Here is a 14,980-nt window from a genome sequence, read left to right as displayed (position 1 = left end):
TGCACAGACTTTGTTACAGGGTCTTGACCGTAATATTGCTTTCCACACAAAAAAGGGGGAACAGCTAAAATACCCCAAAATAAACACCTTCGTAAAATAGATTGTGTAGTTTCTACCTTGAAACACCATCCCTTCACTTAAACTGCTATTACAGATCAGTGGTTCTCAAAGCACAACCCGGAGGAGTAGCACCAAGAGCTTCCCCTGGGAATTTGTTAGAAATGCACATCCTGGGGTCTCCATCCCCAACCTACTGCTTCAGAAACTCTGGTCTGGGCCCAGCCATCTGGGTCTTAACAAGTCCTCCAGGATATTCAGAACCACTGTTGTAGAAGAATATTTATCACTACTTAAAAATACACAAATGACAAAAGGTTGCAAAACAATAGGGACAAAACAGTGGGTATGAACAGTGAATCCTTATTTGAATATACGTATGTATTGAGACACACAAAGAAAAAAGCCCAGAAGATTTTATACCAAGCTGGTAACGGTCGACGACTCTGGGTGGTGGGATTACGAGGTCTTAGATTTTTTTAATTTTGCTAATCCATACTCTCTAGTTTACAATGATGCGTTTTTTGTAAAAAGGAATGAAGGGGGGGACCCGCAATAAACTTCTTCTTAAATTAAAATAAAAAAAAAAATCGAGTGAGGCGGGGTAGGGGCAGGGTGGGAAGGAGGCAGCACGCCCCGCCACCACAGCCTGCAGCCCGGGGACAGCGGGGAGGGGCGGGGAGGGGCGGGGAGGGGCGGGGAGAGGCTTGCGGGAGCGCCCCGCAACCCTCGCCACCGCCGCTGCGGCGCGAAGAAAGAGGTGAGGGAAGCCAATGCCGGGGGTCACGGCTACTCCTGATGTCTACGAAGATTTACTGGGAGGGGAAGAGCGGAGAAGAGATTTAGGGCCGACTTCAGGAAGAACTTAACGGCTACGAGGACCGAATCCCGGAATGGGCGCCTTGGGGAGATCTTCCACCCCGAAACAGTCCGCCGCTGCCCCCCGGGGCTCGACCGCCGCCGGCCCGCGGGCGGGGCTGCTCGCCTCTCCGACCCCTTCCAGCGCCCGCACTCGGGGGCAGGGAGGGGGGAGCAGCGGGGCCTGGGGGAGGGGGGCGGCGAGGGGGGCGGGGGGGCTGAGGGGGGGGCCGTTGCTAGGGGAGGGGCGGCGGGGCCCTCGCGCAGCGCAGCTGGCGAGGGAGACGAGGGATCGGCTCCCCGGCTCCAGCTAAGGCGCCGCCTGTTGCTCCTCACTCCGGGCCGCCGCTTCCCGCCGGGCGCCCAGGGGCAGGGGGCGCGAGGGGTGCCGGCGCGCGGGCGGCCTCCCGCCTTCCCCTCTCCCCGCGCGCAGCCAGAGCCCAGGGTCTCCGGGAGCGCGGGCGCCCGCCCGCCTCCCCGTGCGCCCCGGCCCGCGCCGAGACCCCGGGCGCCGAGCGGCGATGAATGCGACCTTCCTGAACCACAGCGGCCTGGAGGCGGCGGGCGCCTTGGGCGGCAGCGGCGGGGCAGCCCTGGGGAACCGCAGCCACGGGCTGGGCACGTGGCTGGGCTGCTGCCGGGGGGGGGGGGGGGGGGCGGGGGAGGGGGGCGCGCCGCTGGCCGCCAGCGACGGGGTCCCCGCGGGGCTGGCGCCCGACTTGCGCAGCCTGTGGGTGTCGCGCGTGGCGCAGATCGCTGTGCTCTGCGTGCTGTCGCTCACCGTGGTCTTCGGCGTGTTCTTCCTGGGCTGCAACCTGCTCATCAAGTCGGAGAGCATGATCAACTTTCTGGTGCAGGAGCGCCGGCCTTCCAAGGACATGGGCGCCGCCATCCTGGGGCTGTACTGAGGCCGCCCCGGCCCGCGCACCGCCAGCCCGGCCCTCAAGCAGACGAGAAGGGAGACCAGGACCCTCGTGCCCCGCGCGGGCTCTGCCGCCGCCGGGCAGGCCGCGCGAGGGACAGCCACGGACCTCAGGCCCCCTCCCCCCGCCAGGACCGGGACACCGCGGGTCTCGAGGCAGCGGCGCGGGGAGGGACTTCCACACCCGGCTGGCCCTGTGTGCGCCTCGGCGTGGCTGGGTGGGAGAGGTCGTGCGAGGCCGCCCGGGGCCGAGGTCACGTGCGTGGGAGTTTGGGGTCTCTGTAGGTGGGGCGGGGTGGGGGAAGTCGTTGGAGAATCCGAGTCGCTGAGCTTGTTGGCCTGATTTAGCTTTTGAAAAGAAACCTTGTGATAAAACTGCAGCCGTCTGGCTTCCAGCGGCTTCCCACCCGCACCTCGGCGGGGTGTGTGTGCACGTGTGTTGGGATGTGTTGTTGCCTGGGGCAGGGGCGGGAGGGCGGTGTGTACCCCCTGGGCCGCCTGGCCGCCTGACTGCGGAGCCCAGGGGGCAGGTCCGGGGCTTCTGAGACCCCACTCCCCCGAGGCTAAGGAGGCTATAGCTCCGGAGGGGATAGGGCTGGTCCCGCAGGGAGAATATTTAAATCTTTGGGAAATTTTAATCTATTCCGTGAGATTAAAAAAAAATAAATTCAGTGACTTAAGTGCAAGAGGGGCGAACAGCAAAATTAATACCTCAGGACTGTGAATAAATACAATTTAATGGGGGGTGGCTAGATCTAGTTACATTACAGGGCCAAAAGCCTCCTCTAAGGGCTGGTTTGGACCCCACCCTTGTCGAGTGTGAACAAGTAGTAGTGGGGCGCTGAAAATATGCCCTTGCTGTCTGGGGAGCGGGGAAAGCAAGTTCAGGTGAAGGCTTTGTGGTGCAAAGGACCCAGGATGTTCAAAATGCAGAAAAGGCTTCCAAATGCTGCCCTGTGGAGGGAATTTGGAACCTCCCATTACCAGTTGCCCCCTGCTGCCCAGAACCCTGCCACCTCTTGCAGATGCACAATTAACTCAAAGCAGTGTTAATGCCTAAGAACATGGGCACTCACTGGCCAAGAGGGAGTGGGTGGCTCTGCTGTCTGGTCTGGGGTGGGCTGGGGTGGGTGGGCAGATAGGAGGAAGGAACGCTGGGCTTTGTAGCTTATGTATAGACCCCATTGTCCTAACCCCAGGCAGGCACCTTGGTGCTTGGAAGATTGGGGGTGGGGGAGAGGGCTCTAATGGATTTCTCCCTAGCCTCTCTTTTGCCACCCGTGGAAGTGAAGGTGAATGAGAAGGAAGATGGCTGAAGCCTTTCTTGGCTTTGGGAAGAGAAGTGAAGGGAACACAGTCCCCTGTCTTCAGCACCGAGTTGCACACCGGGAGAGGGGACAGTATCTCAACAAAAGCATAGATGGTCTCGGACTAGGAAGAACCCAGAATCTTCCTGGCTCCTGAGCCCTCCTGGGTAGTCAGAATCCTCATCATTGGGACGTGTCACCTGCCCACCCACCTCCCCACCCCAATCTCAGACCTGGGAGAATTCGTCCAGTTTGACAGGTGAGGCCAGTAAAGGGGCCAGAGACTACTTGTGAAGTGTCCATGGGGCAAAACCTACAATGTGGAGAACATTCTGTTGATAGCTTGGACAGGCAGGTAGTCCAGCGCCATCTGGGGAGAGCAGCCTTGAATGATGTGGGTAGCCTGTGTATCTGGCCTTGTTTGGCACAGGTGTCTGGAGCCTGGCTGACCCAATGCCTGCAGGACTCAGCTCAGACAGCCGCAGGGGTTCCCTTAAAACCCCAAGTGACTGGTAAGTGGGAGTTCCAGGAGGAATAGAGGCTTAGACACTTTCCTGGCTGACCAAGTGAGAATCAGCACTGTGAGAACTTTCCTCTACTAACATGGATCTGCTGCTCCCTGTGACCAGGGCAAGAGCAGGGCATTCAAGAGTTAAGTTGCCTGAATTTGTTGAAAAAGGAAAGCCTTAGTGGGGAAGCCTTGTTCTCACTGCAAGAAAAAAAAAAGGCCAATGAAGACATGTCTGTGTCCTCACATGTGTATTGGTGCCCTCCATCCCATGACTAGTACACTCGCATGTACAAATACACACACACGGGCACATGTGCATGAGTGTATGTTCACGCATGCACGCACACTCAAAGACAGGCTCCAGCGTCAAGGAGAACAATAGCGAGTTCAAGTGGGGTCCTCCAGTGTTTGCTGAGCTGTCTTATATAAAGCGTGGGGGGAGGGGAGCGGGAAACACAGAGTTACATAAGAGCATATGAGGTCTGGGCTGCTGGGGAAAGGTGAGGCTGGATCAGAATCCTGAGCCTGGAGCTTGGAGGATGGAGGAGGGACCTGCTTCTCCAAAGTCTTTTCCCCACCCCTACTCTCAGGCAGGGAGAGCTCCTCTTACAAGGCCTGCCCAGGATGCTGGGGCCAAATCTCCGAAGGTTCCAGGTTCACAAAAGATGACCTGGGACCCTGGTCTTTGAAATCTTAGTTGCCATGCTTCCTAGCTCTGTGACTCTGGGGAAGTAACTCAACCTCTCTGTGCCTGGGTTTCCTCATCTATAAAACGGGAAGCAACCGACCCCAGAGCTCCCAGGAAATGATGTGTGTAAAGTAGCCTGACATGTAATAGATAATAACGTGATTACCTACCATTATTATGATCATTGTTATTTTGGTTTATTGCATGAATGTTTTCCCTAGCCAAATATATTTGGTTCTCTGAATTGAGATCCTTGGACAGAAAAAGTCATTCATATATGCAACGTATTTTGTCGTTTCCAAAGCACTTTCCTAAGCAGGACAAAAATAATGGATCATGTTAATAAGGTCTTAGATAGTGTGTCAAGCACTGAGCTCCACTCCTGTGAGGAGGGTTTCATTATTACTCCCATTTTGCTGATGAAGAAACTAAGGCTCAAAGAACTTGCCTGACATCACATAGCTAAGAACGTGCCGAGCTAGGATTCACCCCTGCCTGTGTGACCCCAGACTGGACTCTACGTGGTCCTGTTTACTCTCCACAACGGCTTAGTGAGTAAGCGCAGATATTCTCCCGTGGGCGCGTTTGTAGGAGAGGCAACTAAAGTTCAGTTAAACAGGCCTGCCCAAGTTCATTCACTCACCCAGGGTCTCTTGTGAATCCGCTGTGGACCGGGTTCTGCACCAGGCACCGGGGTGAGCAAGGGGGTGGCAGAGCCAGAGTCTAGCTCAGCCTCGGGCCCACGGAGCCCCAGATACTCACATCCCTTCTCACGGCCACTAGCCCTGGGGCTGGGCGCTGGTTCCACCAATATCAAGGACTAAGTCAGACCCTCTGCTTCCCTCCCTCTGAGTCAGGGATGCAATTTCTGGGGTCAGGTGCCCTCACTAGCAAGACAGCCCCTGGAAGGGGGGACAGAGGGAGGGCTGACCCCAGAACGTCTGCTCACTTCCCCGCTTGTTTGTTGGAGCCCACTTCACACGTGCTCAGCTTGCTGCTGGGAGTCCCCCTCCCTGAACCTCCCCAGACCCCAAGCCAGCAACAGACCAAGAGCAGCCCCGAGCATTTAGGGACGTTTCAGAGGCAAAGGGTGACGTGTGGTGGTTATGGGTACAGAAAAAAATGGTCCACACCGAGCATTCCAAAGTGAGGGAAAAGACATATGGGTGCACATGCCCGCGGGAACATGCATGTGCGCCCGTGCACGCGCACACACACGCACGCACACACATGTTTTATACAAAAGACTTTAGTAGGATTTCTGAATAGCAGCCCTTGAGTGCAGCTCACGATTCCCTCTTGGTAATCAAGGTCACAAGAGGTATTCGGGATGTCCGGATCCCTGACCCCCAGAGGCCAGCCAAGCCTCTCGGCCCTGAGGCAGCACTTGCTAACTCTTGCAGCCATATGCCTTTAAACTGAGGAACCTGCAATTCCAGTCCATAGATAGAAAGAGCTTAATCCACAGGGAACACTCTCAAATTTTCGGGAGAAAGAAATAAAGCAACAGTCAGAAAACTAGCTCTTATAAGACCAACATCTGGCTTTCTGTGTGTTCTCCCATCTTGGAGGAGCCAAAGGCCACATCGGTGGGGCCTGGTAGCCCTCCGCACGTGGGCTGACCCAGGCGGACAGGCCAGAGGACACCTCCTGACACAGACACCCTTGTGGATACTTTGAGTCTTCCTTTGCACCCTTCCTTGTGCTCTGTTCGCAAACCAGATTACGATGGTGGTAAACTATCTTTTTCTCTCTTTAAACGGTTGCTTTGCTCCTCGCTTTCAGGGCATTATCTAAATTCGTCCTCAGAGCAATCCTTTAAGGCAGATATTAGCATTATCCCCACTTTCCTTTTTACTGATGATGAATCTGAGGCCCAAAGAGGTTAGGTAGTGGGCTCGAGGTCACAGCGGCACCTAAACGGTGGCGCAGGTGACATGCAGACCCGGGCCACTGTTCGCCCCTTTTGCACTTAAGTCACTGAATTTTTTTTTTTAATCTCACGGAATAGATTAAAATTTCCCAAAGATTTAAATATTCTCCTGCGGGACCAGCCCTATCCCCTCCGGAGCTATAGCCTCCTTAGCCTCGGGGGAGTGGGGTCTCAGGAGCCCCGGACCTGCCCCCTGGGCTCCGCAGTCAGGAGGCCCGGCGGCCCAGGGGGTACACACCGCCCTCCCGCCCCTGCCCCAGGCAACAACACATCCCAACACTTGCACACACACCCCGCCGAGGTGCGGGTGGGAAACCGCCGGAAGCCAGACGGCTGCAGTTTTATCACAAGGTTTCTTTTCAAAAGCTAAATCAGGCCAACAAGCTCAGCGACTCGGATTCTCCAACGACTTCCCCCACCCCGCCCCACCTCCAGACACCCCAAACTCCCACGCACGTGACCTCGGCCCCGGGCGGCCTCGCACGACCTCTCCCACCCAGCCACGCCGAGGCGCACACAGGGCCAGCCGGGTGTGGAAGTCCCTCCCCGCGCCGCTGCCTCGAGACCCGCGGTGTCCTGGTCCTGGCGGGGGGAGGGGGCCCGAGGTCCGTGGCTGTCCCTCGCGCGGCCGGCCCGGCGGCGGCAGAGCCCGCGCGGGGCACGAGGGTCCTGGTCTCCCTTCTCGTCTGCTTGAGGGCCGGGCTGGCGGTGCGCGGGCCGGGGCGGCCTCAGTACAGCCCCAGGATGGCGGCGCCCATGTCCTTGGAAGGCCGGCGCTCCTGCACCAGAAAGTTGATCATGCTCTCCGACTTGATGAGCAGGTTGCAGCCCAGGAAGAACACGCCGAAGACCACGGTGAGCGACAGCACGCAGAGCACAGCGATCTGCGCCACGCGCGACACCCACAGGCTGCGCAAGTCGGGCGCCAGCCCCGCGGGGACCCCGTCGCTGGCGGCCAGCGGCGCGCCACCCTCCCCCCGCCCCCCGGCAGCAGCCCAGCCACGTGCCCAGCCCGTGGCTGCGGTTCCCCAGGGCTGCCCCGCCGCTGCCGCCCAAGGCGCCCGCCGCCTCCAGGCCGCTGTGGTTCAGGAAGGTCGCATTCATCGCCGCTCGGCGCCCGGGGTCTCGGCGCGCGGGCCCGGGCACACGGGGAAGCGGGCGGGCGCCCGCGCTCCCGGAGACGCTGGGCTCTGGGTGCGCGCGGGGAGAGGGGAAGGCGGGAGGCCGCCCGCGCGCCGGCACCCCTCGCGCCCCCTGCCCCTGGGCGCCGGGCGGGAAGCGGCTGTCCGGCGTGTGGAGCAACAGGCGGCCCGCGAGCTGGAGTCGGGGAGCCGATCGCTCGTCTCGCTCGCCGGCTTCGCTGCGCGAGCGCCCCGCCGCCCCTCCCCTAGCAACGGCCCCGCCCCCTCGGCCCCCCCGCCCCCCTCGCCGCCCCCCTCCCCCAGGCCCCGCTGCTCCCCCCTCCCTCCCCCCGAGTGCGGGCGCTGGAAGGGGTCGGAGAGGCGAGCAGCCCCGCCCGCGGGCCGGCGGCGGTCGAGCCCTGGGGGACAGCGGCCGACTGTTTCGGGGTGGAAGATCTCCCCAAGGCGCCCATTCCGGGATTCGGCCCTCGTAGCCGTTAAGTTCTTCCTGAAGTCGGCCCTAAATCTCTTCTCCGCTCTTCCCCTCCCAGTAAATCTTCCTAGACATCAGGAGTAGCCGTGACCCGCGGCATTGGCTTCCCTCGCCTCTCTCTTCGCGCCGCAGCGGCGGTGGCGAGGGGTGGGGGGCGCTCCCGCAAGCCCCTCCCCGCCCCTCCCCGCCCCTCCCCGCCCCTCCCCGCTTCCCCGCCCCTCCCCGCTTCCCCGCCCCTCCCCGCTTCCCCGCCCCTCCCCGCTTCCCCGCCCCTCCCCGCCCCTCCCCGCTGTCCCGGGGCTGCAGGCTGTGGCGGCGGGGCGTGCTGCGTCCTTCCCACCCTGCCCCTACCCTGCCTCACTCGATTTTTTTTTTTTATTTTAATTTAAGAAGAAATTTATTGCGGGTTCCCCCATTCATTCCTTTTTACAAAAAACGCATCATTGTAAACTAGAGAGTATGGATTAGCAAAATTAAAAAAATCTAAGACCTCGTAATCCCACCACCCAGAGTCCTCGACCATTACCTGCTTGGTATAAAATCTTTTGGGCTTTTTCCTTTGTGTGTCTCAATACATACGTATATTCAAATAACGATTCACTGTTCATACCCACTGTTTTGTCCCTATTGTTTTGCAACCTTTTGTCATTTGTGTATTTTTAAGTAGTGATAAATATTCTTCTACATCAGTGGTTCTGAATATCCTGGAGGACTTGTTAAGACCCAGATGGCTGGGCCCAGACCAGAGTTTTTGAAGCAGTAGGTTGGGGATGGAGACCCCAGGATGTGCATTTCTAACAAATTCCCAGGGGAAGCTCTTGGTGCTACTCCTCCGGGTTGTGCTTTGAGAACCACTGATCTGTAATAGCAGTTTAAGTGAAGGGATGGTGTTTCAAGGTAGAAACTACACAATTTATTTTACGACGGTGTTTATTTTGGGGTATTTTAGTTGTTCCCCCTTTTTTGTGTGGAAAGCAATATTACGGTCAAGACCCTGTAACAAAGTATGTGCAGACTTTTCCATAGTCTAAGTGTTTCCTTTATATTTTGAAAAATGGACCTGCAGAATCAGAAGGTTACATCCTATCAAATTGTTCTGCAGAAATATACCAGTGTAGGGGACACCTGCGTAGCTCAGTCGGTTGAGCATGAAACTCTTGATTTTGGCTCAGGTCATGATCTCAGGGGTCCTGGGATCCAGCGCTGCCTTGGGCTCCCCTCTCGAGGTGGAGGAGTCGGCTTAAGGATTTCTCTCCCTCTCCCTCTGCCCCTCCCACCCCCCACCTCATGCACCTGCGTGTTCTCTCTCCTAAAATATATATAAATAAATCTTCTAAAAATGAATTAGAAATATACCAGTTTACACTCCAGCCCTGAGGGGAAGGGGGGCATTGCCCCCGATCCTGGTTATTGTCATTATTTTAGAAATCTGCCTGACTTTATGGGATGTGGGATGGTTTCTCACCCTGATGTAATTTGCATTGTTTGAGCTGTGGAGAAGAAGGGAAAGCGTTTAGCAGTCTTTTCCATAGTCCAGGCAGAAGATGCTGCAGGAGGCTTGGATGCTGCTCTTGGTGGCAGAGGGAAAGACCGGGGGATGGAAAGGCTTGGCGAGTGGGAGTGAGGGGACTCACGACGCCCCAGGGTGAAGCATCTCAAAGCCACGGCCCCACCATTAGAACTAATTCACGTGTGTGCGCCTCCTGGGAAGCTCTTACGTTTTTCATTTTAGAGACAAGGAAACTGACACACACACAGACACAGGAGAGATTGGGGGAAGAAGACCTGGCTCACCCTCCTGGGTCCTGGAAGAACCGCCTGGCACAAGGGTCTCCCGGCCCTGACCACCCCTGAGAGCCGGGATAGAACAGAGAGACAACAGGTTTCTGGCCAGATATGTTGCCCTCTGCTTTTGACCAGTGGATTTCTTTAGAGAAATGCTTGGCTCTGTCCTTTGCCCAAGGTTCTCCCGAGACCAGCCCCTGAGCTTGGATATGCCCTGGACATGGAGTCTGTGCTCTTGACTCGATGCCGTGGGCGCGGAGGTCAAGCTGCCTGCTGTGCAGAAAGCAGGGGTGGGAGGAGGAATGCTAGGGACCAGAGAGGCCTGCCTACACCAGCAAGAGGCTGTGAGGGGACTGATGGCTGGCCTTTCCTTTATTAAACACCTACTGTATGCTCGGGGCGTTAAATATATTAGTACCTCACTGAATTCTTTTTTTTTTAAGATTTTATTTATTTATTTGACAGAGAGATAGAGAGAGCGCACAAATAGGCAGAGTGGCAGGCCGAGGGAGAGGGAGAAGCAGGCTCTCCGCTGAGCAGGGAGCTGGACGTGGGGCTCGATCCCAGGACCCCAGGATCATGACCCGAGCCGAAGGCAGCTGCTTAACTGACTGAGCCACCCAGGCGCCCCTGTACCCCCCTGAATTCTTACACCAGCCCTTGGGTTCCACTGGATTGTCTTCTTGAGATGAAGAAACTCAGAGTGGTTAATTGGCTTACTGAAGATCACACAGCTAGTTAAGTATCAGAACCAGAATTTGAGCCCAGATCTGTCTTGTTCCAAAGCTATGTTCTTAAGTGTTCCTACCCTCCCCCTTCCATCATCCCTGAGCTGGTTTCTGTAGCTACCTGGGGGAAGAGGAAGATGTTGTCTTTGACCTGGGGCCGGGAAAGCAGAGAGAGAACATGGGCTTGTGGAAATAAACAAAGACCACCCAAATGAGAAGACGCAAAGGCTGCGTTCCGAGCCCACTACCCCAAGGGGTCAGCTACCAATCACTTGAGTTCAGCAGAGAATTGAAGGCCTGCAGAAGAAAAGGAAAGCTTTAGAGTGGGACAAAGGGAAGGCTTCAGGTTCTGATCAGAGGCTCTCTCGGCATGGGGAAGCTTTAGGTGTGCTAACTAGAAGGGGGGTACCCTATGTGATTGGTTAGGGGAGCCTATTGGACTTTTCCCAGTTTGTCCTACATTGGACGTGGGGGCAAAATTAGGGAGGCTGTCAGCTAGCGGTCCAGTCTGGGCTGTGTTTGGGCCAAGTGCTACAGGGGTGGCCTCGTGGCTGCTCCGAGAGGGGTTCGCCTCCTTAGCTGTTGCTGCAGGGAGCGGGTCAGAATTCTATTTTTACAGGTGGCGCAGCCATTGTCTGTGGGTATATTGAGTCTGTCAGACTGCTCGCCAGAGCTCTGGAAGAGGGGCCTTCCTGGCTCGGACCTGGACCGAGGCTCCTTATCTCATGCTCCTTCCTTCTGCTTCTCCTTTCTGCCCTTTCTGGAGCCACCGGTCCCAGTACGTCTGGTGGCTATTTGATGTGCATTAACTCTTAATTCTTTATTTTTTTAAGATCTTATTTATTTATTTGACAGAGAGAGCACAGCGAGAGAGGGAACACAAGCAGGGGGAGTGGGGGAGGGAGAAGCCGACTCCCCGCTGAGCAGGGAGCCCGATGCAGGACTTGATCCCAGGACCCTGAGATCATGACCTGAGCCAAAGGCAGCCGTTGACCCGACTGAGCTACCCAGGCGCCCCATCTCTTAATTCTTATGACAGCCCCGAAAGGGAAGCATCTTAGTTATTACTGCTGCATCACAGCTTATCCCCAATTGTAGCAAACATTTACGACTTCACACAGCTTTCGGGGGGCCCGGAAGCTGGACGCAGCTTAGCTGGGAACTTCCAGTCAGTGTCTCATGAGGTTGCAGCCAGGGTGGTGGCTGGCGCCACGGTCGCCTGAGAGCTTGCCTGGGGGTAGAGGATTGGCTTCTGAGAAAGCTCCCTGACATGGCACTTGTCTCGAGACCTCAGTTCCTGTCCATGTAGACCTTTCCACGGGGCTGACATACAGCTGGCTTGCCTCAGAGCCACTCTTGAAAAATGCGCCGGATGGATGGTGAGCAACTGGTGGGAGGGAGAGGGGCAGAAGAGTGAGGCTGCAGTGTAAAATGTGTTGGCTCTCTTTGTTATTTAAGTTTCACAGCCACCTTAGGGAGAGAAACCATTAGCCCCATTTGACGGATGAGAAAATGGAGGCTCAGGAAGGAGAGAGATTCTGCCGGAGGACACAGAGCTGGTTGGTGACTGACACAGCCAGAATGCAACCCTTTGCTACCTTAAAACCTGACCCCGGCTTTTTCCAACACTTGGTGTGTGGATGGGTCTGGGGGGGCTTCATTGCTAGGGAAAGACCCCCCCCATCCCCCAGAGCTTGTGGGAGGCCTCGGGAGCCTAAGAAGTTGTCTGTCACCTGGGCTGCCTTCTCTGCTCCAGAGACAAGGAAGCCAGGGCCTCTGGGCCCAGGTGACACCCACACAGAACTTTTTACCCTCCACCTAGGTGACAAGTCGGCATCTTCCAGCTCTGGAAAGGCCATCTGGGCAGTCTGGCTGTTCCAGGAAGAGCCTCTACCCTGAGGCCACCGTTTATGCCCTGCTGTCCCCTGCAGCTGTTTCTAGGGGAACCTTTGGCTTTCTGGCATGTCATGGCTGCCCAGGGTCAGTCAGGTGCCTCCCTCGCCTGGATTTAGGGGTTAATAAAACCTCCTTAATTAGTATCACTTACTAGATGGACCTTTCTGAACTAAAACGTTTAAATCTGCAGATATTTTAAAATTTTCACATTTCAAACAATGTTAAAACGTGTCCTGTGCATAAGCCATTTTTTTTTTAAGGATTTTATTTATTTATTTGAGAGAGAGAGTATGAGCGGGTGGGGGGAGGGGAGGAGAGGGAGAAACAGACTCCCCACTGAGCAGGGAGCCTGACATGAGGCTCGATCCCAGGGCCCCCGAGGTTATGGCCTGAGCCGAAGGCAGACAGATGCTCAACCTACTGAGCCACCCAGGTGTCCCCTGCATGAGCCATTTTAATGATGAGATAAGAATGATTTTATTTTGCATCTTCAAACTACACACACATACACACACACACACAGATGAAAAATGTAAATGGATGGCCATTGTATAACATACTTCAGGGGGAAGTCTAAGAACCTTTGCACATAATTCATTTTCTGAAGTGGTCTCAAACAACCCCCTAGGATCCTGATTACACTATTCATTTGTTTGGCAAACTCTCCCTGGAGCGGGCAAAGGTTGCCTTCTGCCAGGTTCCTATCCAAATGATCTCATGTTTCACACTGGCAGAGGGGAAGTTAATAATGATTTACTGCATCGCTCACAGAATTAAAATAAACACAGTTGCCCGGTTCAGCGTTTGTCCCGCACACCAAGTGGAGGGCAGTGGAGGGCCCCCAGGCAGCTCAGGCCATGGGAGCTTTACCCACAGCAGTGGGAGAGACACCTCAGAGGTGTCTGCGCAGGAGTAGAAAGGGCCAGTTCCTGTGTACGCACCTCGGAACAGGTAACCGAGACAGGTATCACAGGGATCGTGGAGCTTCACGGCCCGCCTCTCGCCACCCGCCACCTCACCTCCCACCACCGGTCTGATTTGTGTTTTAGAGAGTACCTGGATTTTGGAGATCTAGGATCTGTTTCTGCCTCTGCCCCTAATTGGCTACTGTGACCGTGAGCAAGTCAGCCATCCTCCCTAGGCCTTGACTGGCTCATCTATAAATCAAGGGACCTGGATCAGATAATCTTCAATAAATCTACATTTACAAAAACAGGTGGTGGGCCAGATGGGCCATAGTCTACCTTTGCTTTACATTTCCTGTGGGGTTCAGAGAGCCTGGGGCCCAAGATCTGTGCCTGGTCTGCACCTAAAGCCCTGCCTGGGCCTCCATGATCCCATCCATAAAATAAGGAGCACGTTAATACCTGCATTCTACAAACTGCTCAACAGAGGTGACACTGACCTAAAGAGGTCTGATCAATACAGCACTTCTCGGGGACTTTAATACATTGGTGTGCATTGTCAATTTCCTGGGGGGGGGGGATGCAGGATGCTTGGTTTAACTAACACAAAGTAATATTTTTTGCACCATGTACCACTCAGCACGGCTTGGGAAATGCCCCGTGAGCTCCCTGAACTCTCATTTCCTTCCCTGTAAAACAGGGGTGACCATAGCGCCTGCCCCCTGAACTGTCATGAAGGCTGAATGGGGTAATGCCTGGAAACGGGCCTGGCACAGAGTAGATGTTCAGTAAATGCTGGCAGCTATTATTTATAATAAGGTTCTTCCTTTCCAGCTCTGACATTCTGGGTTTCCAACTGTAGCATGTAATTAAACTCCAAAGCATCTGGCTACCCAAGTTGAAAGAACAAGCCCAGAGGAAGGAAAAAGGAAGAGAAAGATCCTTCTGGCTTGTCCATTTGTGCACCAGCCTCACTGCCCAGTTGTCACAACAGGGGAACATAGCGAGATGCCAACCCCTAACGACAAGGCTTGGGGGGGATTCTGGGGTTCTCTGCTTAGCTCAGATGCTGTGGAGCGTATTTCAGAGGCAGACTGGGGGGAGGTGGGATCAGTGCTGCTTTAGAGTCAAACAGGAGAACCCAACAGCATCCCCCGCATGGATCAGCTTCTCTTTCCCACTGTCTCGGGCACAGTGATCCCGACCACTTTCCGGTATGTGTGACATGCTGGGGGAGCAGTGAAAGGGAGAGCTGAGTCAGAAAAGGTAAATAGGAGAATTCAGGCCAGGAAAGGCAATCCGCAGAGAAAGAGCATCTGCTATGTCTCAGAAGCCCACAGGAGCGCCGGGCTGTGCTGGCGGGGACCCAGGGGTGGGGTGGTAGTATAGAGGGCCGTCAGGAGAGAAGGCTAAAGAGGGGGCGGGCACCAGGACCCCAGAGACTTTATCAGCCATACACGTCAATTACACTCCCCTGTATCACACACACACACTCACACTCACCGTCTTCTGTAGTTTTCAAAATTTGACCGTGAACATGTATACCTTTTATACGAAGCACGTTCATGTATACGAAGGAAAATAATGCTTTTGAAAAAGAAAAGAAAATGATCACCTCACAACCATGTGGAGGCCAGTTTGGAGGACTGCAACTGACCAGGTAAACGGTAATGATGAGTCACTCCACTCACAGACATCTCCCCAAAAGGATGGAAATCGGATACAAGTACCTGTGTGCGCGTGCTAACAGCGCGGTCGGCCGTCTATGGCCCACGG

At 55.5% G+C, this 14,980-nt stretch overlaps 1 protein-coding gene and 1 pseudogene across 1 annotated transcript; one reads left to right on the top strand and one right to left on the bottom strand.

Annotated features, from left to right (window-relative positions):
• Positions 1 to 1,436: 1,436 nt before the first annotated feature.
• LOC148163405 (reprimo-like protein) lies at positions 1,437 to 1,823 on the top strand. Its single transcript, XM_088027281.1, has one exon. It carries the CDS (start codon positions 1,437 to 1,439, stop codon positions 1,821 to 1,823), a length of 387 nt encoding a protein of 128 aa, XP_087883407.1.
• Positions 1,824 to 7,004: 5,181 nt separating this feature from the next.
• LOC148163404 (reprimo-like protein) lies at positions 7,005 to 7,380 on the bottom strand (annotated as a pseudogene).
• Positions 7,381 to 14,980: the final 7,600 nt, after the last annotated feature.

This window comes from Eumetopias jubatus, unplaced genomic scaffold (assembly GCF_037043125.1).
Source record: "Eumetopias jubatus isolate StellerSeaLion01/CBP00866 unplaced genomic scaffold, mEumJub1_p1.0 scaffold_10, whole genome shotgun sequence".
Taxonomy (NCBI): Eukaryota; Metazoa; Chordata; class Mammalia; order Carnivora; family Otariidae; genus Eumetopias; species Eumetopias jubatus.
This window is presented reverse-complemented; position numbering and strand designations above follow the sequence as displayed.

Bases quoted from the DNA above. Each gene is read 5' to 3' on its own strand.
- LOC148163405 (XM_088027281.1), top strand. From the start codon at position 1,437: ATGAATGCGACCTTCCTGAACCACAGCGGCCTGGAGGCGGCGGGCGCC.